We start from the raw sequence: 15000 nt of genomic DNA on the forward strand, positions 1-15000 counted from the left end.
TTCATTCTCTCTCTCTCTCTCTCTCTCTCTCTCTCTCTCTCTCTCTCTCTCTCTCTCTCTCTCTCTCTCTCTCTCTCTCAGCCCCTGCTTTGTGATTAGTGATAAGCTTCTTCCTTCTCTCTCTCTCTCTCTCTCTCTCTCTCTCTCTCTCTCTCTCTCTCTCTCTCTCTCTCTCTCTCTCTCTCTCTCTCTCTCTAAGAAGATGAAACAAAAATACACAAAAAATATATAAAAAGCAAGATTTTAAGAGTAATTAGAGATAACTGTGGGAGGATAAGACTCGGAGATGCGTTTCAAAGGGAGAGAGAGAGAGAGAGAGAGAGAGAGAGAGAGAGAGAGAGAGAGAGAGAGAGAGAGAGAGAGAGAGAGAGGTTTCATTCATATTTCCATTTGAGTTAAATAAAAATAATGCAGTTTAATCTTTCATATTAGCTGAGCGCATTTTATTTTGGATCTTATGGCGGTACATTTGAAGAGCAGGAGTGGTCTGACACACACACGCACGCACACACACACACACACACACACACACACACACACACACACACAAAGGAGGTTCAAGATGGATACTGGTGAACAAATTTTTGAACAGATTATGCGACATTTGCCTCTCCTCCTAAGTAAGAACCTGCAGAACTCCTGACGGGGCTGCAGGATCTCTCTCTCCTCCCTGAACAGAACTAGAGTCAGTAAAACACGAGAAACAGGTTCGAAACACGTTATGAAGCGCTTCGACTCTTGGCGTGGAGAAGTAAAGCATTTGAATCCTAGTTAGAAAATATTGTAAGCGTACCTTCATATTTGTCTCGTTTATAAGTGAGTAGATGGAGTTTGTGTAAGTTTATAGATGCATCATAGTGATAAAGTTATCGTTTTCCTCTTCTTGATTCTTTTTCTTCTTTTTTTTCTTTTGATTCTTCGTGATCGGGAGGCAAAAAGCGGAGGATCGGATTTCACAAGCTGATTCCTTTCCGGGGTGCATCGTGGCTCTTGAGTGATCGACTGGATAGTGGTGCTGAGGCCTGGCTTGAAGGGGAGGTGCTGGCTGTGGTGCTGAGGGAAGCTGTTGATGCTGGTCTGAAGGGCTGACAGATTGGAGAGTGGGGGGTATAGCAGTTCAAAGTGTGTAGATGGCGCTGGCTGGGTGACCATATTTGACTTTACCTGTTCTTTTACACCTGTTCATTTCGGACGTGACTTGATTACATGCTTGCTCATTTGTCTGTTCTCTTCTCTCAACTGTAATTTTGCTTTTGATCCTTGGTTCCCTTACATATCTGTATTCTGAGTCATAGTACATGTTTTGTTACTCCTGTTATTTCAAGCCTTCAAGTTATTGATTACATACCTGCATTACAATTTATTTCTCATTATACACCTGTGTTTATACCTTCACTTTTAATTATTCACCTGCTGTCTTAATTCACTGCTCTGTTTGCACTTCTTAAGCTATACACATTGGTGATACCTGTATTTGATAAACACACCTGTTGATGACACACACCTGTTCTCACTACACACGTGGATGTAAGCACCTGTTGATGACACACCTGTTAACATTGAGAACCTTGCTATGGACACATGCACATTCACATAATTTCAAAACACACCATATTACACCTGTTAATCACAAACCTGGTAGTCACACACCTGTCCTGACACACATGACACACCCGCAACCCTTTAGATTGCCGCGTTGCCACCAGGAGAAGCTTAGAGGGTCGAAATACGCTACAGATGCATTAAGACACACCAGAGAGAGAGAGAGAGAGAGAGAGAGAGAGAGAGAGAGAGAGAGAGAGAGAGAGAGAAACACCACTCGCTATATAGAATTACAAGAAAGCCAATAAGTTTACGACGCGACCTGACGAAATACAATGAAGAAGGGAGAGAAGGGGAAAGGCGGCGCCCCCATGAACATTAATCCAAGAGGACATCGGGGACCCCTTCTTCCCCATCCAATTCCTGCCTGACCAGCTCGACGCCCATGCCTCCGCCCCACTCCTAGATAAATCTCTTGAGGAAACGGTTGAAGGTAGCGGGGTTGTTGCAGTCCGGGATTGTCACGCCATGAGTCCTGATGCATGATTCCGCACACGCTTGGCCATGGAAATAGTCCCCGTACATCTCCTTGCATTGGCCGCAGTTACTGGGGAAAGAAAACGGGGGTAACTGTGAGCGTGCGTCTTAGTGGAGTTGTTTGTGAGGCGTCATGTGGTTTTGTTGTTTTCTTTCTCTGTTTCTCTGTTGTGGTTCGTTTGTTTGTTTGTTTTTTCTTTTCTTCCTCTTTTTTTGGTGGGGTTTTGTTTTACGGTGAGTGTTTTTTGTTTGTTTGTTTGTTTGTTGATTATGTGCTTAGGTTTGGGGGGTTTTTTTTTTTGTGTGTGTGTGTGCGTGTGTGTTTAGGAAGTGGAATTCGTCTCAATTTTTTTTTGTTTTTGTTTACCTTCTTGTGTCTCTTTGTTTATGGATCTGTGTTTCTGTATGTTTTGTTTATGCGTCCAGTTTGTTTTTCTACACCTGTGTCTTTGTTTCTCTGTCTATCTTCGTACTCTTAAACATCTTCCAATCACTTCCTATTTACCTGCTTTCCTGCTCACCTCTCTGTCTCTGTCTGTCCCTGTTTTTCCTTTATTACACAAATGACAATCGTAAAACTTGCCTTCCTGTCACTTTCCATTTAATCCTTAGCGTGTTACTGCTCACCTGTCTGTCTTTGCCTATCTTCACTTTCATTTACACAGAGAATTACATTGCTATCACTTTCCTGTTGAGCCTTACTGCGTTTCTCCTCACCTGTCCATCTCTTCCTTACCTGATACACATGCCGATGATGGTAGCAGCCTCTCCGACCGTCGCCAGGACCACCAGACACACCAGACCCAGCACCACGGCGCGCACCTCAGGCTGGGGACACACCAAACACCACATACAACATTAGCCACCACCACGACCACCACCACCACCACCACCACCACCAGTAACATACCATACACTGGATTTTTTTTTTTTATTGTTTCGTTCTCTTTGTTTAGAATCCCTATTACATTAAAAAAAAGAGAGAGAATGAATGAAAAAATTAAAGAAAAGGAAAAAAATAAAGGAAAAACAAGATCATCATTATTATCATCTTCATCATGATCATTATCAATACCTTACACTTATCTCTATCAGCTCTCCATCTCTTCCAAGACACCTCGAAAAATAACCACCAAAAAAAAAGAAAATAAAAATAAATAAATAAATAGTGTGAAATTAACAAGTACACGTGAGTCAAATAAGGCAAAGTAAAGGGTGTCAGGATAATGAGATCTGATGAAAGGCTAGGGATCTGTTTGAGTTAATCAGTCACGGATATATTTCCTGATTAATTTTCGCGAGTATTTCCATGCATAAAATCTGATGTCTTAGAAAACTGGTATTAGAACTCTTATAAGTGTTAGTGGTGTGTGTGTGTGTGTGTGTGTGTGTGTGTGTGTGTGTGGGTGTGTGTGGAGAAAATATGTAAAAATGTCTGAAGGTCAAGACTCAAATTAATTGGAAACACGAAGGAAAAGAAAGCATGTTATTTTGTTTTATTTTTTTTTTCACTCAAAGAAATGCTTGAAAAAGTAAGTGAAGTGTTTTTCCGATAAATAAAACAAGGAGCATATATAGAAAAACATTCTCTCTCTCTCTCTCTCTCTCTCTCTCTCTCTCTCTCTCTCTCTCTCTCTCTCTCTCTCTCTCTCTCTCTCTCTCTCTCTCTCTCTCTCTCTCTCTCTCTGTTTTCCCTGAGTCTTGCATTCTGAACCGTAAACTCAATTACTCGTTAAATCCGGCGGCTTGAAGGTGTGTAAATATGTCAGATTGCAGCAGATGGTAGTGCGTGGTGGTGGTGGTGGTGGTGGTGGTTGTATTGGTGGTGGTGATGGTGAGTAATCAAAAGGAGGAAGCGGAGTGGAAGGTTCAGAAACTCGTTATATTCTTGTTTACTCGCCCTTCATGCATTCACTCCTGTTTGCTAATCTGCCAGTCTGTCTTTAAGATATCCCATGTTGTTATTAAATTTCAGTGGTGTTTTGAGGAAGTTTGAACACTGAATAGTATCTGAAATGAGTTTTGTGTGTGTGTGTGTGTGTGTGTGTGTGTGTGTGTGTGTGTGTGTGTACAATCAAGGTCTAATTATATTCAAGTACTGTCATACTGTCTAGAGGATGTCCCATGTTAGTAGATTTAAGTGGAGTTTTATAAGAGACACAGAACGTTGGATTAGTGGCTGAAATGTATGTAGATGTGTGTGTATGTGTAATCAGGGTTTTATTCAAGCTTTGCAGTCTGCCTTTAAGATATTCCATGTGAGCAGATTCAAGATTCAAGCGGCGTTTTTTTTTTTTTTAAGACAGATGGAATGGTAGATTAGTGGCTGAAGTGAGGTGTGTGTGTGTGTGTGTGTGTGTGTGTGTGTGTGTGTGTGTGTGTGTGTGTGTGTGTGTGTGCAATCAGCGTCTTATCATTTGCATGCTTATTCAGGTTTCCACTCAGTTTAAGTCTATGGTGAATGCATCCCATATTTCACTAACTCTACGGTCTTATGTTGTCATGTTTCACTAAGTCTGCGTACGCCAGGTGTCATATTTCATTAACGGGATTACATTAGGTTATGTCACGTTTAGGTTAGGTTAGGTTCAAGTTCAATAGGGGAGTGTTTGACTCGTTTTAATTAAGTTTACTGAGTGTCTTCTAGTTTGTTAACTCATTATTGTATTTATTAGTTTCTGCAGGTATTTATTTCATGAAGGGGTTAACTTGAGAGTGAGTGTGTGTGTGTGTGTGTGTGTGTGTGTGTGTGTGTGTGTGTGTGTGTGTGTGTGTGTGTGTGTGTGTGTCAGTGTGAGTAGATTCTAATCCCAACTCTTCAAGATTCATGCGCACCTGCCGCCCACTCTCTCTCTCTCTCTCTCTCTCTCTCTCTCTCTCTCTCTCTCTCTCTCTCTCTCTCTCTCTCTCTCTCTCTCTCTCTCTCTCTCTCTCTCTCTCTCTCTCTCTCTCTCTCTCTCTCTCTCTCTCTCTCTCTCTCTCTCTCTCTCTCTCTCTCTCTCTCTCTCTCTCTACACACACACGGGGGTAAAGGAGGTGGGGGGATTGTTTCCATTCCATCATAGGAGGACTGTTGACCTTCGTGATGTTGAGAGAGAGAGAGAGAGAGAGAGAGAGAGAGAGAGAGAGAGAGAGAGAGAGAGAGAGAGAGAGAGAGAGAGAGAGAGAGAGAGAGATTACTAGATAGGGTAAATCTTAGGATCCTTATGGCAATTTCTTTTTTTTATCTCCTTGAATCTGACGCATTCTCCTCCTCCTCCTCCTCCTCCTCCTCCTCCTCCTCCTCCTCCTCCTCCTCCTCCTCCTCCTCCTCCTCCTCCCCACCCTCCTCCTCCTCGTCCTCCTTCTCCTCTTCCATTAATTCACCCGTCTATCTACCCGTTCATCTAATCACACATCGATTATTCTTCCTCTTCAGCATCCATCTATCTTCCTCCTCCTCCTCCTCCTCCTCCTCTTCCTCCTTCTCCTCCTCCTCCTCCTGAAGGGTAGAAGGGAAGGATAAAGGCGTCAATAAAGATAATGGTTTCCTTCCTCTCAACATCATTTGTTCTGTGTGTGTGTGTGTGTGTGTGTGTGTGTGTGTGTGTGTGTGTGTGTGTGTGTGTGTGTGTGTGTGTGTGTGTGTGTGTGCCTGTGGCCTAAATTCACTTTTATCTTCGTATTTCAGCTCATTATATGATGTTTTAATTGATGTGTGTTTTTTTTTATTGTTTTAATTGTTTTTTTTTCGAGTAGTGAATGGAAAATTAAGTATCTGTTGAGAGAGAGAGAGAGAGAGAGAGAGAGAGAGAGAGAGAGAGAGAGAGAGAGAGAGAGAGAAAGCTTCCGTAAATACTTCATCTTTTCTTTCTTTTTAATATTTTCCACTTTCTCGTTTCCTTTATTTGCACAGCTTTATTTTCCTTCTTTCTCTACAGTATACCTTCTTTTCCCTTCACTCTCTTATTCCTTTATCCTTCTCATGTTTTCCTTCGTCTCCTTACTTCCAAGCTTCACCAGTTTATTTTCCCTTCTCTCCTTGGTTTATCTCATTATTCTCTTTCTCCTTTTTATCCCTTTCGTCTTTCTTCCTTTTACTTTTCTTTTATTTTTATTTTCCTTCGGTGTCTCTCTCCTTCATTGTCAGTCATATCCAGCCTCGTGTTCTCTTCTTTTTTTTACTTTTTTTTTTCTTCCTTGCAGTTTTCAGGATTTTTATAAAAGAGAAAGGGGACAGTTTTTGAACGCAGCGAGGTGGGACAGGGGAGGGATGGGCGTGGTGGAGCGGAGGATGGGCGTGGGCTTGGTGTGACGTGAGTGTGTGTTGGAATGAGGCAGTTTTATTTTTTTTTTTTTTCGACAATCTTTTCTTTTCTTCTTTCTTTCTTTCTTTTTCTCTTTTATGGGTGTGTGTAGACAGGTTAAATTGTTTGTCTGTCTCTCTGTGTGTGTGTGTGTGTGTGTGTGTGTGTGTGTGTGTGTGTGATGCTATTTTTCCTTTCATTTGAACACTGCTGTATGCAATTCCTCTCATAACAAAGGCTTAACTACACAACTACATGTGCACACTTGTTAGCCTTTGCACTGCCGGAACCATCGCAATATGACTCTGCTAACTGGAGGGAGAGAGAGAGAGAGAGAGAGAGAGAGAGAGAGAGAGAGAGAGAGAGAGAGAGAGAGAGAGAGAGAGAGAGAGAGAGAGTGAATGCTGTAAGGAAGAATGTATTAATCTCTCTCTCTCTCTCTCTCTCTCTCTCTCTCTCTCTCTCTCTCTCTCTCTCTCTCTCTCTCTCTCTCTCTCTCTCTCTCTCTCTCTCTCTCTCTCTCTCTCTCTCCTCTCTCTCTCTCTCTCTCTCTCTCTCTCTCTCTCTCTCTCTCTCTCTCTCTCTCTCTCTCTCTCTGTGTGTGTGTGTGTGTGTGTGTGTGTGTGTGTATCATTCAATATTTTCTTCATAACTTTGTAATTCTTTTTCTCTCTCTTCATATCGGTTCTATCGTTCCGTTTTTTGCCTTTCTGGCGGAAGCAAAATTTGGCGTGCTTTCATTTTGTTTCGTTCACCAGCGGCACTATTCCATCAAAGCAAAATGTTCAAAGTGGAAACTGTCGTAACGTTTCACCTATCTAAGCACGCCCTAAATGCTGCTCTCTCTCTCTCTCTCTCTCTCTCTCTCTCTCTCTCTCTCTCTCTCTCTCTCTCTCTCTCTCTCTCTCTCTCTCTCTCTCTCTCTCTCTCTCTGGCAGTTCTTCGCATTTGTATTCTAAAATTGGAAAAAAATGTAATAGTAGTAGTAGTAGTAGTAATAGTAGTAGTAGTAGTAGTATGGGGAGGAGGAGGAGGAGGAGGAGGAGACAAATTTTTATACGCTTGAAAAAAATATATATTACTTTCCTTTCGTTTCCATTTTTCATCCTTTTCCTTTTCTCGTTACAGTTTCACAAGCAATCAATCAAAATACCAACAAAATTTTCTCTCGAAATCTTGAATCTTGAATAGCAAGACACTCGACTCTTTCCCCCTCCTCTTCCACTCCCCTCCGTCTGTCTCCACCCACGCTTCTCCACCCACACACCCACATCCACCCTGCTCCCCTCGTGTATTTGCGCTGTGGATCATCTTGAAGGACTATAGCTAAGCCTCCCCTGGAAATACGTTTTCTTTTATGCTCAATACTCCCGTTTTCTGAGGCTTAGAGTTGGCGCTGTGGGGCTGTACATTTGTGGTAAACTTCCCTAAACTTGCATTTGGAATTTTGTACTGAGTTTTGTTATTGTTATGGTTGATAATGCGTGAAAAAATATCTATTAGAGTTGTGTTTTTACGATTGGATAGAAAAGAAGGGAATTATGCCTTGTTTTGCCCAGAGACACCAAAGAAAAATAACCTGGAATGAAGGGGAAACTAAAGGAAGATAATCTGGGAATAAGATAAAGGGATGATAAACTGAATGTATTGACAATTAGATAAATAATGGGGGCGAAATATGGAATAGAAGACATCACTGATTCTTTCTCGCTTAAAAACTAAAAAGAAAACGTGATATCAAAGGAAAACTAAGTGATATAGTCTGAAAATAATAAACATGAAAATTAAAATAGAAATAGTGCTGTATTCCATATGATAGATAAAGGTTTCCAGCTACATAAAGGAAAAAAAGACAAAAATTATTATGTCTGCTTGGAAATAAAAATAAAAAACGTAAAATCAAAGGAGAACCAAATTAAATAATATAAAAATGGCAAATACGAAAAGGATAAATTGATATAATGACTTTTAGACTGAGTAAATGATAGAAGAATTTTAGATTAACGAGATAAAAGCACAAAATGTAGATGAAAACGTGAAACCAAAGAGAAGCTGTAAAAAAATATTAATGATCTGAAAGTGGTACACAAAAAGAGGATAAATTGCCGTAATAGTTAAGCATTAGCAAGTGAATGGAAAAGAAAATAACAAAAGAAAAAAAAAGAAAAAAGATAATACCACGTCCGCTTTCCAAAAGAGAAAAAGAAAACGCGAAATGAAAGGGAGACTGAAAAAAAGACAATCTGTAAATGCCAAACACGGATACAAAAGGAAAAAAAAAAAAAAAAAAAGTAAAGACAATCGCAAAATCGCTCAACAATCGCTTGAAGAAGAATTGTAAACAGCACCAAGCCAAGAATAGCCACGGGAAGACTGAAATAGGCGAAGGAGGAGCTTAGGCGAGGCGCATTCCCGCTTCATGCTGGATATTAAGCCGCGGATGACAAGCAGGATGGGCGGGGCAAGTGTCTGCTGACGGTGAGGCGTAGGAAGTGAGAGACTGGAGGAAATGAAGGATGTCAGGGCTGCCTTTCAGAAGACTAATGATTAAACCTTGCAAAAATTAAATGATGATGATGATGATGATACTTTGGCTCAATATGACGTAACTATTAATAAAGCCTTGTAAGAACTGAAGGAATATAATAATTGATAATGTTGATGACTAATATGAATAGAAGAAATATAATGATGGTTTACATGAAGACAAATAATGATGGTAATTCTAAAATAACTGTTTCTTAAGCTGCGTGAGGACTAACGCAGTGTAACGGAGTAGAAAAAATGAGAAAACAGTGATAATGACGATAACAATAACAGTAACAATCACCCAAACCTAACCTAACCTATCATAACTTTGACATAACCTGACATAACTTGCACAACCACTAATTAAGCCTTATAAGAACTGACGAAACATATAAACAGCAACAACAACAATAACAAAAACAATAATAATAATAATAATAATAATAATAATAATAATAATAATAATAATAATAATAGTGATAATACACGTAGCAAAGCATTGTTCACCGTAGAAAATAATAGCAACAAATGAGCAGAAGTTTTTGAAAGGCGGTCAGGTGATGGGAAAAAAGGTAATGAGCAGTAATTAGCGGCAGGTGGAAGTAATTAGGGAGTATCAGGTGGGTATTGTTGTCATTGTGCAGGTGGAGTGGTGGAAAGAGGCTAGTGGTAATCTGATACTGCTAATGAGAGAGAGAGAGAGAGAGAGAGAGAGAGAGAGAGAGAGAGAGAGAGAGAGAGAGAGAGAGAGAGAGAGAGAGACCACCTTATATTGAATTACTGAGGGGAGAGCTATGCATCCTAGTCACGTCTGCATGGTGTCAAACGTATGGCCTTGACCTGCTGCTGCTGGGACATGTAAGCGACGTGTTTGGGCGGTGGTGGTGGTGGTGGTAGTGGTGGTCATATGACTCTTTCAATTTCTGACCATGTAAATACTTCAAACTTTTCCCCTCCCCCTCATCTCCTATTCTGAAATTTTGTTTTCTTTGTTTTTGTTCTTCATAAAGGTTAACTCTCACTCAGGCTTCCAAATTTTTCTCTTCTGCAACGCTATTAACTCTTGAATTTTCTTTGTTTCACGCTAATAACCCCAATTTTTTTTTTTTTCCTCTCACACTCTCATAACTCTAAAATGTTTGTCTTTTCAAGCTGACAACTCTTAAATTTTCTTCGCTCCCACTCTGTTAACTGAAATTTTCTTCCCTCTTCTTTATTTTCCTCTCTAGCATTCTATATCTTCTTTTTCCTCCATTTTTTTCTCAAACTAGCATTTTTCCCTTCCTTCTTCCCTTCACTCGTTCACCATATTTCTTCCTTTATTCTCCTTTAGTTCGAAATCATCCCATTTTCTTCCTCCCAATACCAGCATCTTTTCCTTTCACCTCACCTGTAATCTCCCCATCTCTTCCACCTACCTCCCCATCATCACAATCCATCATCTCCTCCTCCTCCTCCTCCTCCTCCTCCTCCTCCTCCTCCTACTCTATCACTAACGCTCTGTCGCATCACATTATATATATATAGGCTTATTGCTCCTCCTCCTCCTCCTCCTCCTCCTCCTCCTCCTCCTTGTCATAAGTCACGGTCTCCTGGGTGTGTGGGGGGAGAAGGAAAGAATTCAACTTATTTGTTTACGATACAGATTATTAGCAATTTTCTCATTCTTATCTCTCTCTCTCTCTCTCTCTCTCTCTCTCTCTCTCTCTCTCTCTCTCTCTCTCTCTCTCTCTCTCTCTCTCTCTCTCTCTCTCTCTCTCTCTCTCTCTCTCTCTCCTGGAAAGATCAGTAAGTATTCTCAATGTAGTAAGTTAGTATCTGTTCTCTTGTATTCTCTGTCTGTCTCTCTGTCTGTCTGTCTGTGTGTTTAATTTCTCTTCTTTCTCATCTCCCACATTTCTCTTTTCAGTCCTATCTTTCCTCTCTCATTCTGTTTTGTCTGTTTGTCTTATCTCTCTTCTCCCTCACCATTTATATTTCTCTTCTCAGTCCCATCTTATCCTCTCATTATAACCAGTCTGCCTATCTACTTCTCTCTTATCTCTCTCCCTCATCCCTTTATCCCCATCTTTTCCCTTGAATATAACCACTCCTTTTACTCCCTCCTGTCCCTCACCCCTTCTGCCCCTCTACCCCTTCACGCCTCTAATGACCCCCTGACAGCGGCCTCAGATATAGTGGACACTGCACGCGCTAATGAAAGTCACAGGAAGATGGATGCTACTGTCAGGGCTGCGTGTTGCGGGTTGTGGGTTGTGGGTGGCAGTGTGGCTGGGTGGAAATAGCTGTCTGTGTGTCGTTAGTGAGGTCGGTCTTCACAAATTAGTGTCCCAAGCAGCGGAGGTAAAATGCATAGGATACCTTCTGTCTCTCTCTCTCTCTCTCTCTCTCTCTCTCTCTCTCTCTCTCTCTCTCTCTCTCTCTCGTATGACGGTTTTTTTTTCATTTTTTTTCGTCTTTTCTCCTTTTTTTTTATTCCCGTGTGGTGAGTGTTTCTCTCTCTCTCTCTCTCTCTCTCTCTCTCTCTCTCTCTCTCTCTCTCTCTCTCTCTCTCTCTCTCTCTCTCTCTCTCTCTTTCCGTGTGGTGCGTTCTGTTTCTTTGTCTTTCATTCTTTTTCTCGTTTCTGTTTTCTTCTTTTAATTATTTTCATATACCTGTCATTTATTTTCTTTTTTGTCTTTTTCTCTTATTTTCTTTTCACTTTTCTTCATTCTACTATTGTTGTTTCTCTCCTTTGTTATTTTATTTTCTTCATTGTTATGTCTTTTGTTTTTACTCTTCCTAGTCTCTCTCTCTCTCTCTCTCTCTCTCTCTCTCTCTCTCTCTCTCTCTCTCTCTCTCTCTCTCTCTCTCTCTCTCTCTCTCTCTCTCTCTCTCTCTCTCTCTCTCTCTCTCTCCTTATTACAAGATATAATGATCACGAAATATTGTATCCTCAGCGTTACACTTTTAATCATCATCTTTTCTCCTCCACTTTATTTGTTTTAAAAGAAAAAAATGTGTGTGTGTGTGTGTGTGTGTGTGTGTGTGTGTGTGTGTGTGTGTGTGTGGGTTGTTATGTGAGGATAATGATGACTAAATATTATACCTTCACCATTATCTGTAAAATTACTCGAGTTTCTGTAAACCCACACTAATTACCAAGCATCAGTATTCATCTCTTAAACAACATGGAAGCTAAGCACTTTTCTCTCTCTCTCTCTTAAAAAAAAAAAAAAAAAAAAAAAAAAGACGCCGCTTTCGCTTCACTCTACTGGCATTTTCTCTAACGACCAGCTGACGGTGACAAATACAGCAATTTTTTCAACTCGTCCCCGAGAGAACTAAAGGAGGACTTGTTACAGCGCGCTTCTTCCATATAAAGTTCGCAGGTTCGACTCCCACAACAGCATGATGGATGTGGGCGTAACCTGGAGGTGTCATGGGAGTGGGTTCGAATCGTGAGTGGAATATAGATGACCTGAATAAGTGAGGAAGTGGGTGTTGGTTAGGTTTAGTGGATGGATGGCGGGGTGAAATAAGGAATAGATGAATAAATTAGTTTTTTTTTTCAATGCCTGGTAAGATGAACAGAGAGTTACGTGCGTGGAAAAAAGGATGAGTAGATAGTTATTGAAAGAATGGATGGATAGATGAGTTAGTGAAAGAACAGATGGATTAGAGGATAAACAAACGAGAAGGTAATGAATAAGAGAGTGAATAAAGAGGATGAATAAGTTACTGAAATAATGGGTAGATGAATAAATAAAAGAATAGATGGATGAAAATATAAATGAAAGAGAAGACAATGGGTAAGAGGATAGACAATTTAGCGAAAGAAAAGACAGAGAAACCAGTAAAAGAATAGTTAGATGAAAGGACAAACAAAAGAGTAAACGAATAACAGAATAGACAAGTCAGTGAAAGAAATAGATAGATAGACAAGTAAAAGAATAGATAGATAACATAATAAACGAAAGAGAAAACGGATAACAGAATAGAAGTCAGTAAAAGAATGAATAGAAAAGTGAAACAACAAATAAATGAGGATACAAAGGAAAGGAAGGCGAGTCAGTGGATAAGACAAATTTGTAAAAGAGTAGAGAGATGAACAAGTGAAAAGGACAGATGGGGGAGGATAAACACAAGGCCAAGTCACGGTTTTAGAAAAGCTTCGGTCTGGATTTCCCTCGTTGGTCAGAAGGATCATGGGCCTCCGTTTGTAAACAAGGGAGGGAGAGCAAAGAGGGAGCGTCAACTTGGCCGAGGGAAAGGAAGATTTTAGCGAAGACAGAGGAGGAAGGGGAGGCAAGAGGAGATGAACTGATAGCTTGCAAACACTTCCCTCCACAACGTGCAAGTTTTTAAAGAGAGATCCTTAGAAGTTTAGATTTTAGTGAAGTGTTGTTAATGGAGTTTTGATAAATAGAGAAGTGTCAGAGAGGAAAGGGTTTGATCTTTCTTCAGGTTTTTCTTTTGTTTCCTTGTTCTCCCTTCATATGTCTTTTGCGTTTCTCTCTCTCTCTCTCTCTCTCTCTCTCTCTCTCTCTCTCTCTCTCTCTCTCTCTCTCTCTCTCTCTCTCTCTCTCTCTCTCTCTCTCTCTCTCTCTCTTTTCCTTCCTCTTTCCATCACTCCTTTCATCAGTCTCATTTTCATTATTGCTTTCTTCCTTTTCTCTCTTCCTCCGTGCTTTACCTCCATCTGTAATTCTTTCCCTTTCGTTCTTTCCTCTTCCTTCTCTCTCTCCCTTCCTTTCCTCCTTCCATCCTGTTAATCTTCTCTTGTTTCGTTCATGCTTCCTTCATTCCTCCCTTCCTCATTTCACTTCCTCCCCAGCCTCCCTTCCCTCCTTCACCTTTCCCTTCCATCCCTCCCTTCCTCCCTCTTTCCCTCCTTCCCTCCCTCCCTTCCTTCATCTTACCCTCCCTTCTTCCCTTACTCCTTCATGTTTCTCTCCTTCCTCTCTCCTTCCCTCCCTTCCTTCCTTTATCTTCCTTTCCTTTCTCCCTTGCTCCGTCTTACCCTCCCTACCTATTCCCTTGCTCCTTCCTCCGTCTTTTTTCTTTCCTCCTTCCTCCCTTCCAGCCTTCCGTCCCTTCCTCCTCCAGCTGTCGATATGAAATGGCCAGTGTTTACTGCAGCGCCGGCGGAAGAAAATCACGTCGCTGGCTTGTCGTGACACTTACCTTTGAATTACGCAGTACCTTGCCAATCCCTCCTCCCGCCCGCTGCTCACCCGACCCAGCCCCTCCTGCAGTCTCAGTAGGAGGAGAAATACGGTTGGGATAGTTTGGATTAGTACATTTTTCGTCAGTCTTCTCTGTTGCTAATCTTGGAAAAGTGTAGTAAATTTGTTTGGGTCTTAGAAAAGTAGGTCAAAAATTGTCGTTATAAATAAATATATAAAGATAATAATAATAATGATAACAGAAGAACTTTAATAGCGTCCAGCTGGAGTGTTTACATCGAAGTCTTGTTGGGAATAGATGTACTAATACGCCTTTTAAGAGGTTCAAGTCCTAGGAAGGTAAGGAAGACAGGACCAGGTGATAGGATAAGCCAAGCAGTTCTGGAATTTATCAGTGAAGGGGATGATAGATTTCTTTGCGCCTCAGATTTTATTATGAAATGCTTGGCTCTCTTATCCGGACTATTTTCAAAGACCTCGTTACTGTTTCTGCCGTTACTGATACAGAATCCTTACTAAACTATCCTTAAGAGACTTGACACACAATAAAACACAATAACCTCCATTAAAACCTGTGAAAAATAACCCAAGAATATAACTACAACCCCTTAAACCCACCAACTCCCATAGAAAACCAGACACGGGTTACAGAAAACGGAACGCAGCTCGGGAACATCAAATTATAATTATCACTAAGTTCAGACGTATATTTCTTTCCTACGTCACTTCCATCGACTGTTATGATTGCTCCTGATGGCGACACAAGGACTCGGCATGCAAGGACAAATGATGAGGATAAGTGCAGGGAGGATAAATGGCGCACCGTCCCCTGTCTCTCCTAAGTGCCTGGTCTAAATGCCGAGCCAGTGCATGCAGTCGCCATAAACTTAATTGAAATGGAGTGACAATTTTACTCTTAAGACAAAGTGGTTCGAAT

General features: G+C 41.0%; 2 protein-coding genes across 2 annotated transcripts in view; one reads left to right on the forward strand and one right to left on the reverse strand.

The window, feature by feature from the left end:
• LOC135089754 (short/branched chain specific acyl-CoA dehydrogenase, mitochondrial-like) overlaps nt 1–15000 on the forward strand; it is a 59092-nt gene that overhangs the window by 18962 nt on the left and 25130 nt on the right. The gene's annotated exons all lie outside the window — the stretch shown is intronic.
• Nucleotides 422–15000, reverse strand: part of LOC135089751 (eclosion hormone-like) — a 22472-nt gene continuing 7893 nt past the window's right edge. The window contains exons 2-3 of the mRNA XM_063985735.1: nt 2816–2907; nt 422–2149 (exon numbers count right to left, since the gene is read on the reverse strand). Of these exons, the coding sequence (XP_063841805.1) occupies nt 2005–2149; nt 2816–2907 (237 nt within the window). The 3' untranslated portion in view covers nt 422–2004. The remainder of the gene's footprint in view (nt 2150–2815; nt 2908–15000) is intronic.

Source organism: Scylla paramamosain, chromosome 33 (assembly GCF_035594125.1).
Source record: "Scylla paramamosain isolate STU-SP2022 chromosome 33, ASM3559412v1, whole genome shotgun sequence".
NCBI classification, from domain to species: Eukaryota; Metazoa; Arthropoda; class Malacostraca; order Decapoda; family Portunidae; genus Scylla; species Scylla paramamosain.